At 41.8% G+C, this 16,113-nt stretch overlaps 1 protein-coding gene across 1 annotated transcript; it reads left to right on the forward strand.

Annotated features, from left to right (window-relative positions):
* Positions 1 to 259: 259 nt before the first annotated feature.
* On the forward strand, positions 260 to 9,986 carry ca4a (carbonic anhydrase IV a). The gene is made up of 8 exons (XM_035432199.1): positions 260 to 443; positions 6,926 to 6,976; positions 7,248 to 7,418; positions 7,752 to 7,897; positions 8,627 to 8,719; positions 8,957 to 9,023; positions 9,514 to 9,677; positions 9,794 to 9,986. The coding sequence occupies exons 1-8, from the start codon at positions 383 to 385 to the stop codon at positions 9,971 to 9,973; spliced, it is 933 nt and encodes a 310-aa protein (XP_035288090.1). The 5' UTR covers positions 260 to 382; the 3' UTR covers positions 9,974 to 9,986.
* Positions 9,987 to 16,113: the final 6,127 nt, after the last annotated feature.

Raw genomic sequence — 16,113 nt, forward strand, 5'->3', positions numbered from 1 at the left:
ATTGACTTATATTACACAGTACAATAAGAACTACTATTTATTGACACTAAAAATGTTTTTTGACATAGCTGCTTTCATATTCTAAAGTTGACTCTTTTTTATCGTGAAAATGTAGGTTACCTTGAAACATAATTTAATATTGATGTGGAGTGGAAAGCTGTCATAAATCCACAAATACGATACATTGGATGCATTTTTCCACGCGTTTATCAGTAAAGGTATTCATCAGAGGTATAGCCCGAAGGGGAGGGGCCATTGTTTATTTCCTGGTGAGACTTACGGTCTAACGGTGATGGAGTATAAGACTCTGTAAGAATGTGATCACATTCGAAAAAGATCTCATTGTGTTCCCTTGGTTTGGACGAGCTGAAGAAAAATCAAAATGCATCTACTTCTGCTTTCGGCTTTCATTTCATCCTTTTTAAAGATCAACGAGGGTTCAGGTTAGTGAACTTTGGTATTCTAATCTAACGTTTTGACAAATTATTTGCAAAGATTATACGTTTATATATAAGTTCTAATAAAGGCATACATAATACATTCTATAAAAATGTATTGCTTCTCTCTTAGGCAATGTTCGATATCATATGTCAATCATATTATTTCTGTTAATAGAATGACAGAATTATATGTACTGATATTAATAACGTATGTTACACAATATTATCGGTAGCACTATAATATGTGATCAGTTATAAACTGAAAATACAGCTCAACGAATTAATTCATCTTTAGAATAAAACAAATAATTTTCTTTCTTTTTTTCCTTTTCGAACACTTGCAGTAGCTTTTATTATTTTAGAGATAACAAAAACATTAAAATCCCTTAGCAACATAAGCCTCTTTGAAATTGGATGCACTATTCTTCCTGACTATAGGCTACATAAACAGCATATCTATAAACCTCATGCTTTTGCTATTATAACACATAAAGACATTTCTGAAGCATACTAGTCGGGGTTTTAGCTAGACTACCGTATTGTATTTATTTTACTTTTCGGTTAACCATTCACGAACCTTTCTCGTGCTGCTGTTGCTAAAATGGAAGGATTTGACAGAAAATTAAAATCACATTTAGTATGCATGCTTATCCTTAAATTCACACCTGGCCATTGCTGCCACGGTCGGTTGTTCATCAGAATTGGTTTTGCGAGCAATGGTCTGTGCAATCAGCTGGCGCACCGGAGGCTGAGATTATTAGGCTATTATAATTCCGTATTGTCCAGATATTATTGCTTGGCAAAACGTACTGAAAAATATGCTTAGAATCGAGTTTTTTCTTTCGTGTACGTCATTTGTACACAAAACAATTAAACCAATCGCTGAAGAAACCAACCTCCAGCTGCAGCTGGGACAGGTAAAAAATGTCCAAGATGCCCTCACGCGCCTGAACGCACGCGCATACTAACGCAGCGTCCGGCCCCTGATGTTCCCACGCATTCCAGGCGAACTTCACAGCGTGCGAGTTCAAAGTGAACTGCATGGTGCACTACAGTCCCTCACCTCTTCTTTCAAGAGAGTTCTGAAAATATCTGTCGGACATAGGCTACACCCAAATCGGACGTGAACACTGTTGTTGCCGCTGAAGTACAAGACTCAAGACCGCAAAGCATTGCCCAAATATTCAAATATTCATAAAATGGTAAATCTCCCAGCTTCACCGCGACACCTTCAGAAAACACGAAGAACTATGGTTTGTCCATGGATCAAAATTCGCATTGCTCTATGCCTATTGTTCTTCTGCAAGCCTTTTTGTTCAATAAAACAGTCCGCAGTGGATCCCTCCTGCTGGCTGTCGTTTCTATATAATTCTAGATAGTGCATCCAATAGCTAGAGGATATGCCTGCACTGCAGATGGAGAATGAGCGATCAACAAAACCGCATTTCCCAAAGGGTTTATGCGATCATTTCGACAATGTTGCGTCGTGACCTATTTCGATATAGAATAATATGCATTTCTTGGTGTTCATATTCAATGCAGTCACAATTTGAATTAACCTATATAATGAGCCGCGGAAGCTTCTCGACGCGCAACAAATGCCTCTTGGCTCAAACTTCATTACACATGTCCACAAAACGGCTACACAAGGCTATGAAAGACGATTTTGTTCGTGATCTTTCAATTCCAATTTGTAACATAGAGGATTTAAGCACACCATGACCCCTCACATAGCGAATTATCTTGTAGTCTTGATCTGACTGACCATCCATCTGTAAAAAAAAGAGGTGTCTGAAATGGCAGTAGCCTAATCTCAAATTAGTTTACCTGCGATCGGTTTCCGTATAGATAAACGTTGCTGACAGCATTTCCAACATTGCACTTTATTTCAGCTTTTGTGAATCATAGCGACATTATTTAACCTACCTAAACTTTATAGTTTAGGAAGGTATTGTAGTTTAATCAAAAGAACAATATTTATATTTATATATTTGCTATCCAGAAGCCTAGTCGACAATTGCTGATCAAAATATGATATATTCTATTACTAAAGAACTGTTACCACGTATAGGCTTCCAACCTTTATTGAAACATGAACGTTACTAGCTAACCAGTCGCAGAATTTTTATTTAGGAATCAAACATTATATGTAATTTCAGTTCTAAAAATTCCAAATTCAATGTTCAATCTGTAATTAACGCCACTTATGATAACTTGCCTATTTTTGGCAAGGAGCGGACAAAGCCGTACTGACAGTAATCGGCTAATATTACAAACCAATACAATTACTTCTTAAATGTCCTCTGAGTCGTAGGAATTGCAAAAAAAAAAAATAGCCGAGTGCAAACCTTCCGAGTCCATAATTACATGTTAAGTACTGAAGTCAAACCTCTTTAGAATAACATTTTGAGAACAATAGTAAGCTATTTCTACTACGCGTTGTGCTGGAGGCCTAATTCTAATATCAATATTGAACTTCAATCGGTCAAGACAAAAAAAATCCGCCAGGTATCACATACTTGCTTATTGATTGTAGGTCTTAATTGTCGTTCTTTTGTCAGTATAACATCCGGTGATATTATATTTCCAAATGATTATTTTGCATCGTCGCATATTTTGCCTTGGAGGAAGAAATAAGCACTTACACAGCACCCAGGTTTGGTTTTATTTTTTTGTCATACGATAATTATCAAATGTTTCTGTCGGTTAAAACGAACAGGATTACTTTAAATATGCCTACTTCATTCTGATGTGTTTCAGAAATTTCTGAATTTTTTTCATCTTATTGTTAGATGCAATTGGCATGAAACTTGACGGAGTTCTGAAGAATGCATACTTTGAGTGTATACATCGCACAAGAGCGCCCTCTAGTCGCAAGTTTAAAAGTGCCGTGACAACCATCGTCAGCAACTCCCACATTCAAGTGTCTTTCAAGCGTAATTTCTGTCGTGTGCTGGAAGAAACGCACACACTTTTATGCACTGGAACGCTGTACTTACGCATCTGGAAAATCTCTTCGAGATAGTGGCAGAAGTGTCCAACTTTGGACATCGAAACCCAAGGAAAAGTCTGTTTTCCCAGTAGCCTTCAGCTGCACCGCATGCTGAATGTTCTGTTCTCCAGCTCTACAGGGATATGCTTGCGGCATATTATTATAAGCAAAAGGGCTACAGACTTCAACAGAACAGACATGTATTTCTTTCTCTTTTTTCTTTTATTTATTGTATTGTAAAAATTAAAAAAAACTAAATAGACATGCTATGCATTACACTCGATAAAGTTTACGTAGGGTTATAGATTTCCACTTCTTTGTCTTTTGTTTCTTTGATAGTTTCCTCTCGTCCGTGTATTTCCTGCAAAAATCTTGTAGACTCATTGCTCGTGGTTATTCACTTTAAGCACTGTAAGCTATCAAATAGATCTGATCTACACTAAGAAAAGGCAGAAAGTCCTCAAAAATACAGTTGCGTATCAAGTATTTTGCAGTTAACTTCCCGAAACAAATACACAAGGCGTAGCCTAGGATATATTGTGACCGTTGTGCAATTTATCACTTCGTAATGTTTTACTATTATTCAGATGTCTAGTTGGAGGAATAGTAGGACACATACGTAACTAAACAACAATATTTTTATTGATTGGCACTTTGAGATTGGATGTATTCGGGTCTTTCTTTGAGGTTATTTGACAATTCACCTCAACCAGATTTGAAAACGTATTTATTTGCTGGACAATGATAATGCATGCACAAACAGTGAAGCAGTCCTCTATTTTGTTTCCCTGGGAATGACGGATCAATCCAGGGGAGGCGGGTTGACTCATTAGCAGGGTGTTGCAGGACTTGGGGTTTGTAAATGTGGGTTTGAGGGGACACGTCACAATCATGGGAACGTTAAGCAGCCTGATGCTAATTTGTCGGCATTTTGTGGAGCCAGTGCGATGTGACAATGTTCTCTGGCAATGGCTCGAGATGCACTGTTTGCTTGTATCTTCACTACTGTTTATTTTCAATAACGATTATCATACCTAACAGAAGGAAACAGTGGCTGAGTTAAAGAATCAGACTTGTTTTTCCCAATTCATAGGACTTCCTCTGCAAATATAAGGAAACCTTCAAGTTATTTTAATGCGGGGACCTTCCCAGATTTTCAATGGAATGTGTATTTTATAAATTTTGATTTCTGAGATATTAAATGAAAATTTTTTATCAGTTTGGGAAGGTGGGGAGCATGTGGCTGGCTCTATTGTGAAATATTAATAAACTTTTAAAAAGAAAGTCAGAGACCCTGACCTCAGTGATAAAAACTGGTTCTCGTTCTATGTACATTCTGATGTTACGGAAAGATAAAACTTAACTAGAGCTTTCTTTCATTGTGACCCTGAACAATAGGAAGACAGTTCCTGTAAACTAAGCATTTGTATGGCCGGGGATAACAGTTGACTCGGACGATACCAGAACAATCGTTGTTTACGAAATAAGAAGAAACAACAACTGTTGATAACTGGAACTGAATTAATAGATAGGAATTTAATGCAGGAAATGCTGTTTTGGAAGGAGTTACAGAAATATGGCTATTAGCCAAATCAGCCCCTGACCGTTTGGTCTGTGGCTAGCTTCGTCCAGTCTATTCTGAAAACAAAAACAGCTGTGTGTAAGAATGTTAAGAGTCTGTGTTACTCTGAAGAAATACTTAAGAAAACGCATACACTACATTTCCGAAAGTATGTGGGCACTCCTTCTATTTAGTGGTTTTGGCTATTCCAGCTACACCCATTGCTAACAGGTGCATAAAGTCAAGCCGCGCAATCTCCATTGACAAACATGGCAGTATAATGATAAGATAAGATAGACTTTATTGTCCCAAAGGAAATTTGTAAAACAGTAAACAAACAGTATCTGCTAACAAACAGCAGCAGCACAGGTGTGTATCCGTGTGTGTAATGGGTCACACTGAAGAGCTCAGTGACTTTCAATGTGGCACTGTCATAGCCAGGATCCCACCTTTCCAACGAATCAGTTCGTCAAAGTTATGCTCTGCTAGAGCTGCCCCAGTCAACTGTAAGTGCTGGTATTGTGAAGTGGAAAAATATGGAAGCAGCAGCAGCTCAGCTGCGAAGCGGCAGGCCACACAAGCTCACGGAAAGGGACTGCCGAGTGCGGAAGTGGGTAGCGCATAAAAATCATCTATCTTCGGTTGCAACACTCACTGCTGGGTTCCAAACTACCTCTGGACACAAGGTCAGAACAAGAACTGTTTTTCAAGAGCTTCACGAAATGGGTTTCCATGGCCGAGTGGCCGTACGCAAGCCTAAAATCACCATGCGCAATGCCAAGTGTCAGCTGGAGTGGTGTGAAGCACACCGCCATGGGACTCTGGAGCAGTGGAAAAGTGTTCCCTGGAGTGTGGAAGGGCTACACCCCTTAATTCCAGTGAAGTGAAATATTAATGCTACAGCATACAATGAAATTCTAGAGAATTGTGTGCTTCCAACTTTGTGGCAACAATCTGGGGAAGGCCCTTTCCTGTTTCCGCATGACAATGCCCTTGAGCACAAAGCAAGGTCCATAAAGATAATGGTTTCCTGGGTTTGGTGGGGAAGAACTTGACTGGCCTGCACAGAGCCCTGACCTCTACCCCATCAAACACCTTTGGGATGAATTGGAATGCCAACTGCGAGCCAGGCCTTACGCCCAACCAGTGGCCAACCTCACTAATGCTCCTGTGGCTGAATAGAAGAGAATCCCCACAGGCATGTTCCGAAATCTACTAGAAGGCCTTCCCAGAAGAGTGGAGGCTGTTACCTCCGCAAAGGGGGCCCCAACTCAACAACATATTAATGCACATGGTTTTGGAATGAAATGTTCAACAAGTACTTTATGGGTGTGACGTTCAGGTGTCCACATACTTTTGGTAATGCAGTGTATCTGTATCTATCTTTTTTTTAAAGGAGAGCAGGATCATCTGACTTTAATTATTATTTATTTTATTTTTTTTGCTTTATGCAGACAGGTAGAAAGCAGGGCAGAGAAAGCAGAGATGGTAACAGATAGAGAAGGGACCGCTGTTGAAGAGGTGCCACAGGAGGCGATCGAACCCGCACCGACATGCAGAGATTAGCACGTGGCTCGAGATACGGTCGCCATACCGACTGCACCACACGTGCTTCCATTGCGGCTCTCTTTAAAAAGAATCTTCCGTGGTGCAGACTGTATATAAGAGCTATGTTACAGAACAGCTACCTTTGAACAGGCTTGGATGAGATGTTCGTCTGCTGGTTTTTCCGCTCTTTGTTCAATCATTTCACCTGCCTGTCATCGCTGATATTACAGCCCATCTTTCCTGACTGGTTTTAGAAGTGGTCTGCAATGACAGCGAAATGTGCAGTCTTCGCCTGGGTCAGATGGCATGTAGAGTCACAAAACAGTTTGATGTGGATCACCATGTGCATGGAGACTGGCTTTGACATGCTATTTTAATCCACAGCTTCCGATTGGTGCTACCAATCCCAGGACCCCTGTGGTTCCCGCTGTAAAGGTGAGCTGAACTCCCCCTTTTTTAAATCCTTTTTTTATTATGATATTATTCATGGAAGTGTCCGTTCATGGGGAAACACCAATGGTGATTTATGCAACATGTAGTCAACTGTTTTCTGTCACTGTAACTATTACTACTACCAACTGTAAGAAGAAACATATTCTAGCCTGGCAAATACTCCAGATATCCAAATATTCTTTACTTTTTCTGGCAGCGTACTCTAATATCTGGAGAACTAGCAGTGTGTGATTTGCTGTTTGTTTATATACAGGTCCAGAGAATTGGAAGGACAGTGTAAATGGGAATGTCTGTGCGGGAAAATCTCAGTCTCCCATTAACATTGTGACTAAGAGAACGCTCTTCGATGACCTGCTTACCCCTCTCAAGTTCGAAGGCTACCAGAATGCCTTTAATAGCCGCATGGTAAACAACGGACATTCCGGTATGTTTAAGCGAATTGTTTTTAATTAGTTATTTAATTTGTCCCTGACTGAAGGATGTCTTTATATATATATATATATATATATTCATGTGTCTTTTTCACAATTCTTTTGGAATTCGCAATTCTTCTGGAGCAAATACAAAAATTAGAAAGCAAAATGTCTTCTTGCAATGAGGCCACGATGCAGAACATTACTATAATCATGTGATTTTTGTATTTGCAGTTTGTGGGGGCGTCCATTATTTTTTGTTCGGATTTGCTGCCTGGCACATATCTACCCAGCATCCCCTCCCAGCGTTTTGATTGGCCCTCAACTCTCGTTTCTCCTCGCAGTTAAAGTGGACGTGGCCACCAGCGCCACGATCAGCGGCGGGAACCTGAGCTCGGTGTACAAGGCTGTCCAGTTCCACCTGCACTGGGGCAAGGATGGAGGGCCTGGATCTGAACACACTGTGGACGGGGAGCAGTACCCCATGGAGGTGCCTATCTGTCTGTCCAGCGACTGAAACGGGAGCGCGCACGAGGCTCGCCCTCACACAGCACTGATAGAATCAGAGCCCAAACCCAGCCGATGCGTGGCCACGCCCACCAGGGCGTCCTGAGCGCGTTCTCGGATTAGGCGTCACACCGAGCGACCCTAAGCACGCAGGTCACACGCCGCGCGGCTGTGATTCGCTGCTGGGGTTAGGGAATGGGATTTTTAAGCCGAAGGACTGTGATCGGCCATTTTGAATCCGAAGTGTGAACAATCCAGTTGTGCCTTTAACTGAGGCACATTCCTCAGTCTAGTTAGTTCCCTATAAAAAAACTTTTTTTTTTTTTTTTTTTACAATAATACAACCCAGGGTGCTCTAATATTCATTAAAGATTCAGCTGTGCCCGGCTATGCAGATGGAAGACGCATGCATACAGGACAATGTCAGCTGCATGCCCAGTGTAAAGGAATCTGCCCAAAAAGTTTATGCGGTGTATGCAAGCAGTGAAAGGGTCCGTGCATCATAGCCAGAGAGTTTTGCATGTTGTGATATGCTCGTTTGGGAGAATTCGCGAGTGGTGTGATGAAATTACCGCCATTTTGAAAGGGAACAACGCGCCGTAGCATTTCACGCTCCGCTTCGGACCCATCGTCTCTGACAGGGCGCACGCATTCTTCGTCCAGTTTGCTGAGATAACCCCCAGCTGAGCAGTTTCCTCTGTGTTCCCCACAGCTGCACATTGTTCACATGAAACAACATTACGCCTCTTTGGGTGACGCACTTAAAGACCCTACTGGCGTAGCAGTCCTGGGATTCTTCTATGAGGTGAGAACTTCAATTTATACCATCCCATTGGTCAATTTGTGCTTTTGTGTTTTGTCTCCCAGGAGAAATAGCATTGCAAAGACGATTGAATAATCCCGAAGGGAATAGCTCCAGTCATTATACCTGATGGATGTTTATGGCGAAAGCAGAGCTGTTCGACTGAACGATCGCTCTGTTTGACGAGTGTCGGTCGGGATTGGAAATGAAATGCGTTCGTGTTTGTCCTGCGGTTTTTAGGAGTCGCCGAGCGCAAACAAAAATTACGAGCCCTTCGTCAAAGCCCTGAGTGACGTCAAAGTAACCGGTGAGCTCTGTTTCACGTTGTTCTCTGTTATCTGTTTGTGTGAAAATGTTCAGTTTGACCTCAGATACATTGACTGACTGTGAGCTGCCCCGGGTGAACATACGCATATTCACTGGTGTCATTCAAACAGGGCTAGGGTCTAGGCGTAGGCCATAAGGGCAGTTGCCAAGGGAGCATTCGGTCTGCAGGCGGGTAGTAAAGGTGAAAAAAATCCATGTGGTGTGTTTATGATAGTCGGCGGCCACCTTCCCCCCCAGTCTGCAGTTGCAAACCCCCTCCCCACCCCGTAGTGTGCAATCACTCCCAGTACACCCGGTCCACAAACTCCCCTAGGGCAGCAAAAGGCTGGAGCAGTGCCTGTACTCAAGTGGCATTTATGAATGGACACATGCCAGTGGATTATTGCTGATGAAAATGGAATACACTGTGTTGGTCCATTGCACATTGGAACTGAATGGCCGTCCATTTGTTGTGCTCGCTGTGTGTCCAGGAACCAATACGACCATCCACATTCAGTCTCTGAGTTCCCTCCTTCCTTCGCCGAAAAATCTGACCAGCTACTTCCGCTACAAGGGCTCCCTCACCACCCCCGGCTGCGCAGAGTCGGTCGTCTGGACCGTGTTTGAACACCCGATTCTTCTCAGCGCAGACCAGGTACGGGAATTTTGGGGAGGCTTCGGGGGGGAGGTCTTAGCCAAGGAGCGTTGTCTGTGGTGCTGCCGTGCTCAAGAGCTGTTTGTGTCTCTTTCCCTCTGTGCCCCCCCGATCAGCTCAAGGCCTTCTCCGAGGTTAAGTTCAAGGACGGGAAGCCCATGGTGGACACGTTCAGGCCGGTGCAGCCGCTGCACGGGCGCAAGGTGTACCGGTCGGCGGGCGACGCGGTCCTGGCCAGCGCCACGCTCCTGGCCGTCTCCGTTTGGGCAGCCCTCGGACTGTCGTGGCCCAACTAGACGAGGAGGGGAGGGGAAGGGAGGGGAGGGGAGGGGAGGGGAGGGGGGAGGGGCCGGCCATCAGCTAACACGCACAAACACGAGCTCACGCCAAAACCAGGAAACAAGCCACGCCTCGGCGGGAACCATTCGCCCTCGTCACGGAGCGACCGGTGACGCACCAGACCCCTCGAAACACGACGAAAGCTCAAAATGTCCGTCCGCTTCTCAGCATTGCATGCACTGATACGTTCGTAAACATACTACTGACGATGCTGTGCGCTGTCCTTTCCGATCCAGGGATTTTGGCTTTCGTTGAAGGCCGGCTGTCGCAAGGCCCTTGTAGGAACTGACATTATCCAGTGACAAGATCTGTCCCGGTAAATTAGCTTGAGGCTAACAATAGTAACACTCAAGTGATACTCGGTAACAATGCCCCAGCAACGCATGCCCTTTCTTCAGGTTTTCCCTTACCCCCTGCCAAAAATCACTTCTGTTTATCCTTCCTCTGAATCGTGCAGCATAGAGAGCACAGTAAGGGCCGATGATGAATGCCACATTGTTCTGAGTTCACAGGCGTTAATGTGCTGCACACTTCCTCCCCGCCGACAGTATTTAGCCTGATGACACAGCAGGGTGTTAAGAATGTTCCCGGGGCACGTAATGAAACGGGGAGGGTGGAGCGCACGGGGAGGGGGGGGGGTGTCGGGGGGGGGCTGGAAAAGCACACGCCAGCTTTAATATAAACGAATGTCAGTTTGTGTCAGAAGCCAGACACCCCCCCCCCCCCCCCACCCCAAAAAAATCTTCATCTGTAATAATGGCAAGCGTGTAAGCACTTTCGCTGTCTTGTGACAGGTCCCTGTACTTCTGAAGTGCCACAGCCAATGTGAGACGCAGAATTCGTGCAGGCAGCCTGTGCAACCATCAGCAGGTCTACAGTGCTTCACTCTTCCATTGTGCACCACATGCAAGCTTGCTGTCAGTAGCAGGCTCAGCCAATCGGATTAAAGCGGGACTGGGTTTAAATTGACCTCACAGCCTGTCATGTAGGGATGTGAGAGTGATGATTCTCAAGTATGTTTTTCTGGTCTGATTTACAAATGGCCAAAGGGGGATATTTTATCTACATCTGTAAAAAAAGAAAAGAAAAAAATAAGAATACTCAACTTTGCTTTTGAGACTGGGACGATATCTGTGCATTTACTGTGTTAAATAGTAGGGGACATACAGTTTCCATGTTTTGTAATACTGTTATTTTTCCCCCATATTGTGTTGTACACATGTATTTATGTATGTGTATATTAATATAAAGAGGCACTGGTTTGTTATTTATATACATTTTTATTATTCATTTGAAAAATCAGCCAGCGGAAAAGGAATGGGAAATGTCATCATGATGCCATTTTTCAGGCGCTGACCACTGTGACATTGCTCTTTGTCCTGTAAGCAGTTGTGAAATGCTTGTACATACAGAGCATTCAGAGCAATGACTACATTGCCTGTGAATTTAGTACTGGTGGAGGTGATGCTAAGTAAATAATATTGCAAATAAAGGGAAGAATATGTTCAAATGTCAATCGACTAAAGTTTCCTGTTTTGACTGAAATCTTTTCCTAGTCTTGTATTTCATCTGAAGTTCAAGAATATTCCGCAAAATGTCTATTGTAAGATGGTTTACTCTATTTATTTAGTGAATCACACATTTGGTTTTATGGGTTTATTTCCTCATAACAATGCAAGTAATGTAGTGTCTGGGAGAAATTGCCAGTAGAGTCTGAGTTTTCAAAGCATGAAACAGTCTAAATAAGTTGAGTTCCTGAATAGGACACACATTTGTCAAAAGCCCATTACCCACAATACATATATTTTGCTGCTTAGTTAAAAGCAGACTCACTGGGTATATTGAAAAGCTTTGGCAGATACCCTAATCACTGAGAATAGAGAGATATGGTGCAGTGAAAGAGCAGGTCAGTTTTGAGCTGTTTCTCATCATCTTTATATCAAGATCTTGTCAGATGGAACAATATCCCCCATAAATTCAAATGAAATCAAATTAAATTAAATAAATATACAGCTCAGCACAGTTTTAGCTCAGCAGGGAAAGTACATAAAATGATTGGTTGGGAGGGGAGGGGGGACGGGGGTATCAAGTTTCAAAGAAAACCCGGCAACAAGCCTGAACTTCGGATATCAACCCTAATCCATTTCTAATTGGCTTGACGCGGGGGATGTCCAGATGAGCAGTGTTAACATTCAGTCCTGAACCCCCCCCCCCCCTGTCCACCCCCCCCTTGTGGGGACCGCCTCCCCCCCTCCTCCAGAATCAAAAGGCTCGTTGTGGCACCCAGGACAGAGGCTGTGTCTGACAGAGCCACTTCTATCAATGGAGACAGCTTTCTGCTTTGGGGATAAGAAATCGCACGTCCAACATGTCCGCTAAGGTTTGTGTTCCACCTTTCACAGTCGGTGCTAAATTTTCAGTGCGACCCAACGTGTCTCCCTAACCACCGCCCCTCCGCCTCGCCCCGCCCCACCCCTCCCCTCCCCTCCTTACCTTGTATCCCTCTCCCTAAAAATCTCTATGAGGCCACTGTGGCAGTGTCCTCGCTCAATGCTCCAGGCACCATGCTTAAAGGACAAAGACTCCATTCTCCTGAAAGGAAACCAGACGTATCACTGCACAGCCGCTGCGTCCTCACACTGCATGTTCGGCGACCACTGCCCATCTGATAGCGTCACAATGGGTAAGACGAGGCATCAGACACAGTGCCGCAGTGTCTCCCAAGTCCTAACTGGGGCAAAACCCATTCTTTGCAAACCCATTCTTTAGCGAATCCGCTGAGCGAAAGGCAGTAATTAACTTGGGGAGTCGTAATGCAGTATCTAGGGGGTAAATAGTTATATACCACCCAAAGCTGATGATCAGTGGCTTTTGGAAACATGGAAATGTAATTTCCTTCTTGAAGCTGAAGTTATTTAAAGTTATTTGCAGTGCAATTTCACATTTCTTAATTTAAGCGCTCGCTGGCCTGGTCAATACTGCCAATTAAAAGGCAGACAGCATCTAGACACCATAATATGCACTCTTCATGCAACAAGCAAGGGAAATATGTATTCTGTTTTAACACAATTCTAGGTTATTATAATACATGGGTTTTAACTTAATATAATCTTCACAATGTACCTCTGTAATTATTATTTATTATACCATGAAATTGCCATGAATAAAAATTAACATACAAATTAGTCAATTAAATAAAATTTTTTGTTTTCTTTACCTCTTTTCTGTGGACCTGTGACACCTGCACTCTCAGAATGCATGATTGAGATAATTGATCAAAAATTACCCCACTGTAGGAACTTAGAGATAAATAAAATGTTATAAATAAATAAAAATAATTATAATAAATTAGCTTATGATGTAGCAACAATTATAACTGATTCAAGGCGAGGAGAAAAGCTTCTCAGCCATGTCAACCAATCACAGCTCATTTTGATATATTATCCATTCTACCAACACAGGTTAAAACAATATTTTCTGACCTGCTTGAACTGGGAGGAAGCCAGAAGAATCAACTGAAAGGGCAAGGGTGAATTTCCCACCAATGAAACTATAAGCATGTAACATGAGCTGAGGATTAATACAGGAATGAGCTCACCCTGGAAATGCTTGGTGAAGTTTCAGAGGGGAAAAAGCAATAAGAACACTATCGTCTTATAACATTGCATTGGAGACCATCTAAATATTATGGTAGTGAGATACTGTAGGTGTTAACTCAATGACAGGTTCTCTGTCACCTTTTTGTTTGTCATACTTCAACAATGTTTTATTTTCCATGACTAAGACATGAAGAACTTACTTGCATAGATAATAAAATAAAATGTTTCCAGCTCATCTCTGCAATGTCCAAGTTCATAATACTCCTGGTTGAGTGCTGGGAAATGAAGATAAATGTTTTTTGGGGTGGCCTGAGAAGACTCAAGTCTTCACATGACAAGAATAATGTTTTCTTTTCTTCTTTTTTTCCCCCGAAACAATGTAAGGGAGTCTGAACAATGCAAAAACATGCTTTTATACACACTGAAAAAGAAATGATGGATAATACAAAAAATATCTGAAATATGAGCTGAACTGAGATAATAAACAGATGGAGTTCTATCGCAAATTTTTGTTTTCTCATGTGATGGGAAAAGGTCTTTAAATTTGCTATTGTTTGGTTTCTAGATCACCTGGCCTAAGCTGTGATCTTAATTCCACAGGAAATCAATATTAAAATAAAATATTGAAATTATTTTATAACCATTACATTACAGTAACCACATCATAACTCATATGTAAATGCATATAGTACACACCCATATGAATTAACTGACATATATATTTTTTTAAATGGGATATGAAAGCTATTCTGTAATGAATGAAACTTAAAATAAATGCAGACCTTAATAATGTTTTATGCGATTAAGCAGTGCCATTTTTAATATAATTTAATCGTAATGAGCTGGGCTGAAGGTCATCTGGCTTTTTTTGTATTTTTAGAGCCGTTTCTAATTTTCCATCCAGTTTGCTGAGAGGAGTCAATTCTATTTGTTATGCATTGCTTTTCAATCTGGTTGTTTTGAAGAGTATGCTTTTGGCCAAAAAATGTCATGTCCAAATTCTAAGTCAACGTTCTAGAAGTCCACTGCTTTCAAATGCCAGCAGTGGTTTTATTTGTGGTCTTACACCTTAAAAGGTGAAATATTAGTACCCTCCATATCATTATTCATCTATGAGCTCAACAAGCACAACCTTCCTGTTGGCTTGAAGCATGCCTTGGAAGTACATCACAGAAAGTCAGCTAAACCAATAGGTTAAACACCTTAATCCTCCTTAGGAACACTGGCCTTCAAAATTGAGCTGGATTAGAGACATTCTGCATTATTGCAGGGAGCAGCCATAGCAAGTGCTCTGTTATCAGCACCCAAAGTGAAACCAGGCTGTTTTGCAAATTCTGTAATGAAAGAAAATAAATTCACGGAAATGGCCTTTTGGGTTTTAATAATGTTTTAGCTTTTCATAATCTTTCATGTTCATTATTTTCCCCAAATGATCAAATGTTTACATGAATTTTCCCTAAGTACTCTTGCCAAGAAATGTTTTTCATATCCATAAGTCTTTGATATATACTTAAAGGAGCTTATATAACATAAACTGTACAGTCCTTGCATATATTACTGCATATCAGATACCATTTGAAAAAGGGCACGGGTGCATGTGTGTGCATGCGTACGTGTTTGCGTGTGCATGACAAACACTGACAATAACATTTTATTTTCTGAAGACTTCATACACATTAATGATTAAAGATTAATAATTTATGATATTTCTGAGGTGAACTACCATTTTCTCGTTTAAAATAGTGGTTATTAGGTGTCGTGTACTATATGTTTTCCTGCTTCTTTTTATTGAGACTATAGATGAAAAAAAGACACCAAATCCTTTTCTGCTAGCCCTCCCTCTCACACACCCCTCCTGCACTTTTTCATACACACCTCCATAACCCCCCCAATCCCAGAGAATGCTAAGAAATTTCAGAATTCTTTGAAGCATCCGAGTTTCAGATAAATTCCATTCCTGTCTGTGGGTTATTCATGTGTTGTCTTACTACCCAGTTATAATTCACCCTTGAAAACCAACCCTTTACTGACCCTTTACATTACATCACATTACGGGCATTTAGCAGACGCTCTTATCCAGAGTGACTTACAGACTTTAAGCACAACACTCCCTGGACATGAATTTTAATCACGTGGCGTGCACTCAGTTTTAACATATTTCCACTATTATTGTTACTTAGCTTTTTTGTACATTCAATTGTTGTAAAGTCCTTTGAAGGTGAGATTTATTATTATTATTATTATTATTATTACCACCAATAATAATAATAATAATAATAATAATAATAATAAATAGGTTTTCACAAGGAGAGCAACAGCAGTGACTGTGGAACACATCACTCTCCTCTCTGAATTTTTGCCAGTCCCCTTGCCTGAGCATTCAGTGCCACCCATTTGTTGAGGAGTTACAGTCTGGCCCGGCAGTCAGATATCTGTAATAATCTAGTGGCTGGGTGACCAAGCATGTTCCCCATCAGCAACGCTGCATGAACCACGGT

This window comes from Anguilla anguilla, chromosome 9, assembly GCF_013347855.1.
Source record: "Anguilla anguilla isolate fAngAng1 chromosome 9, fAngAng1.pri, whole genome shotgun sequence".
Lineage (NCBI taxonomy): Eukaryota > Metazoa > Chordata > Actinopteri > Anguilliformes > Anguillidae > Anguilla > Anguilla anguilla.

Coding starts and splice junctions, on each gene's coding strand:
- ca4a (XM_035432199.1), top strand. CDS start 383: ATGCATCTACTTCTGCTTTCGGCTTTCATTTCATCCTTTTTAAAGATC. Junction 7,898..8,626: donor GGGAGCAGTACCCCATGGAG/GTGCCTATCTGT, acceptor TGTTCCCCACAG/CTGCACATTGTTCACATGAA. Junction 8,720..8,956: donor TCCTGGGATTCTTCTATGAG/GTGAGAACTTCA, acceptor TGCGGTTTTTAG/GAGTCGCCGAGCGCAAACAA.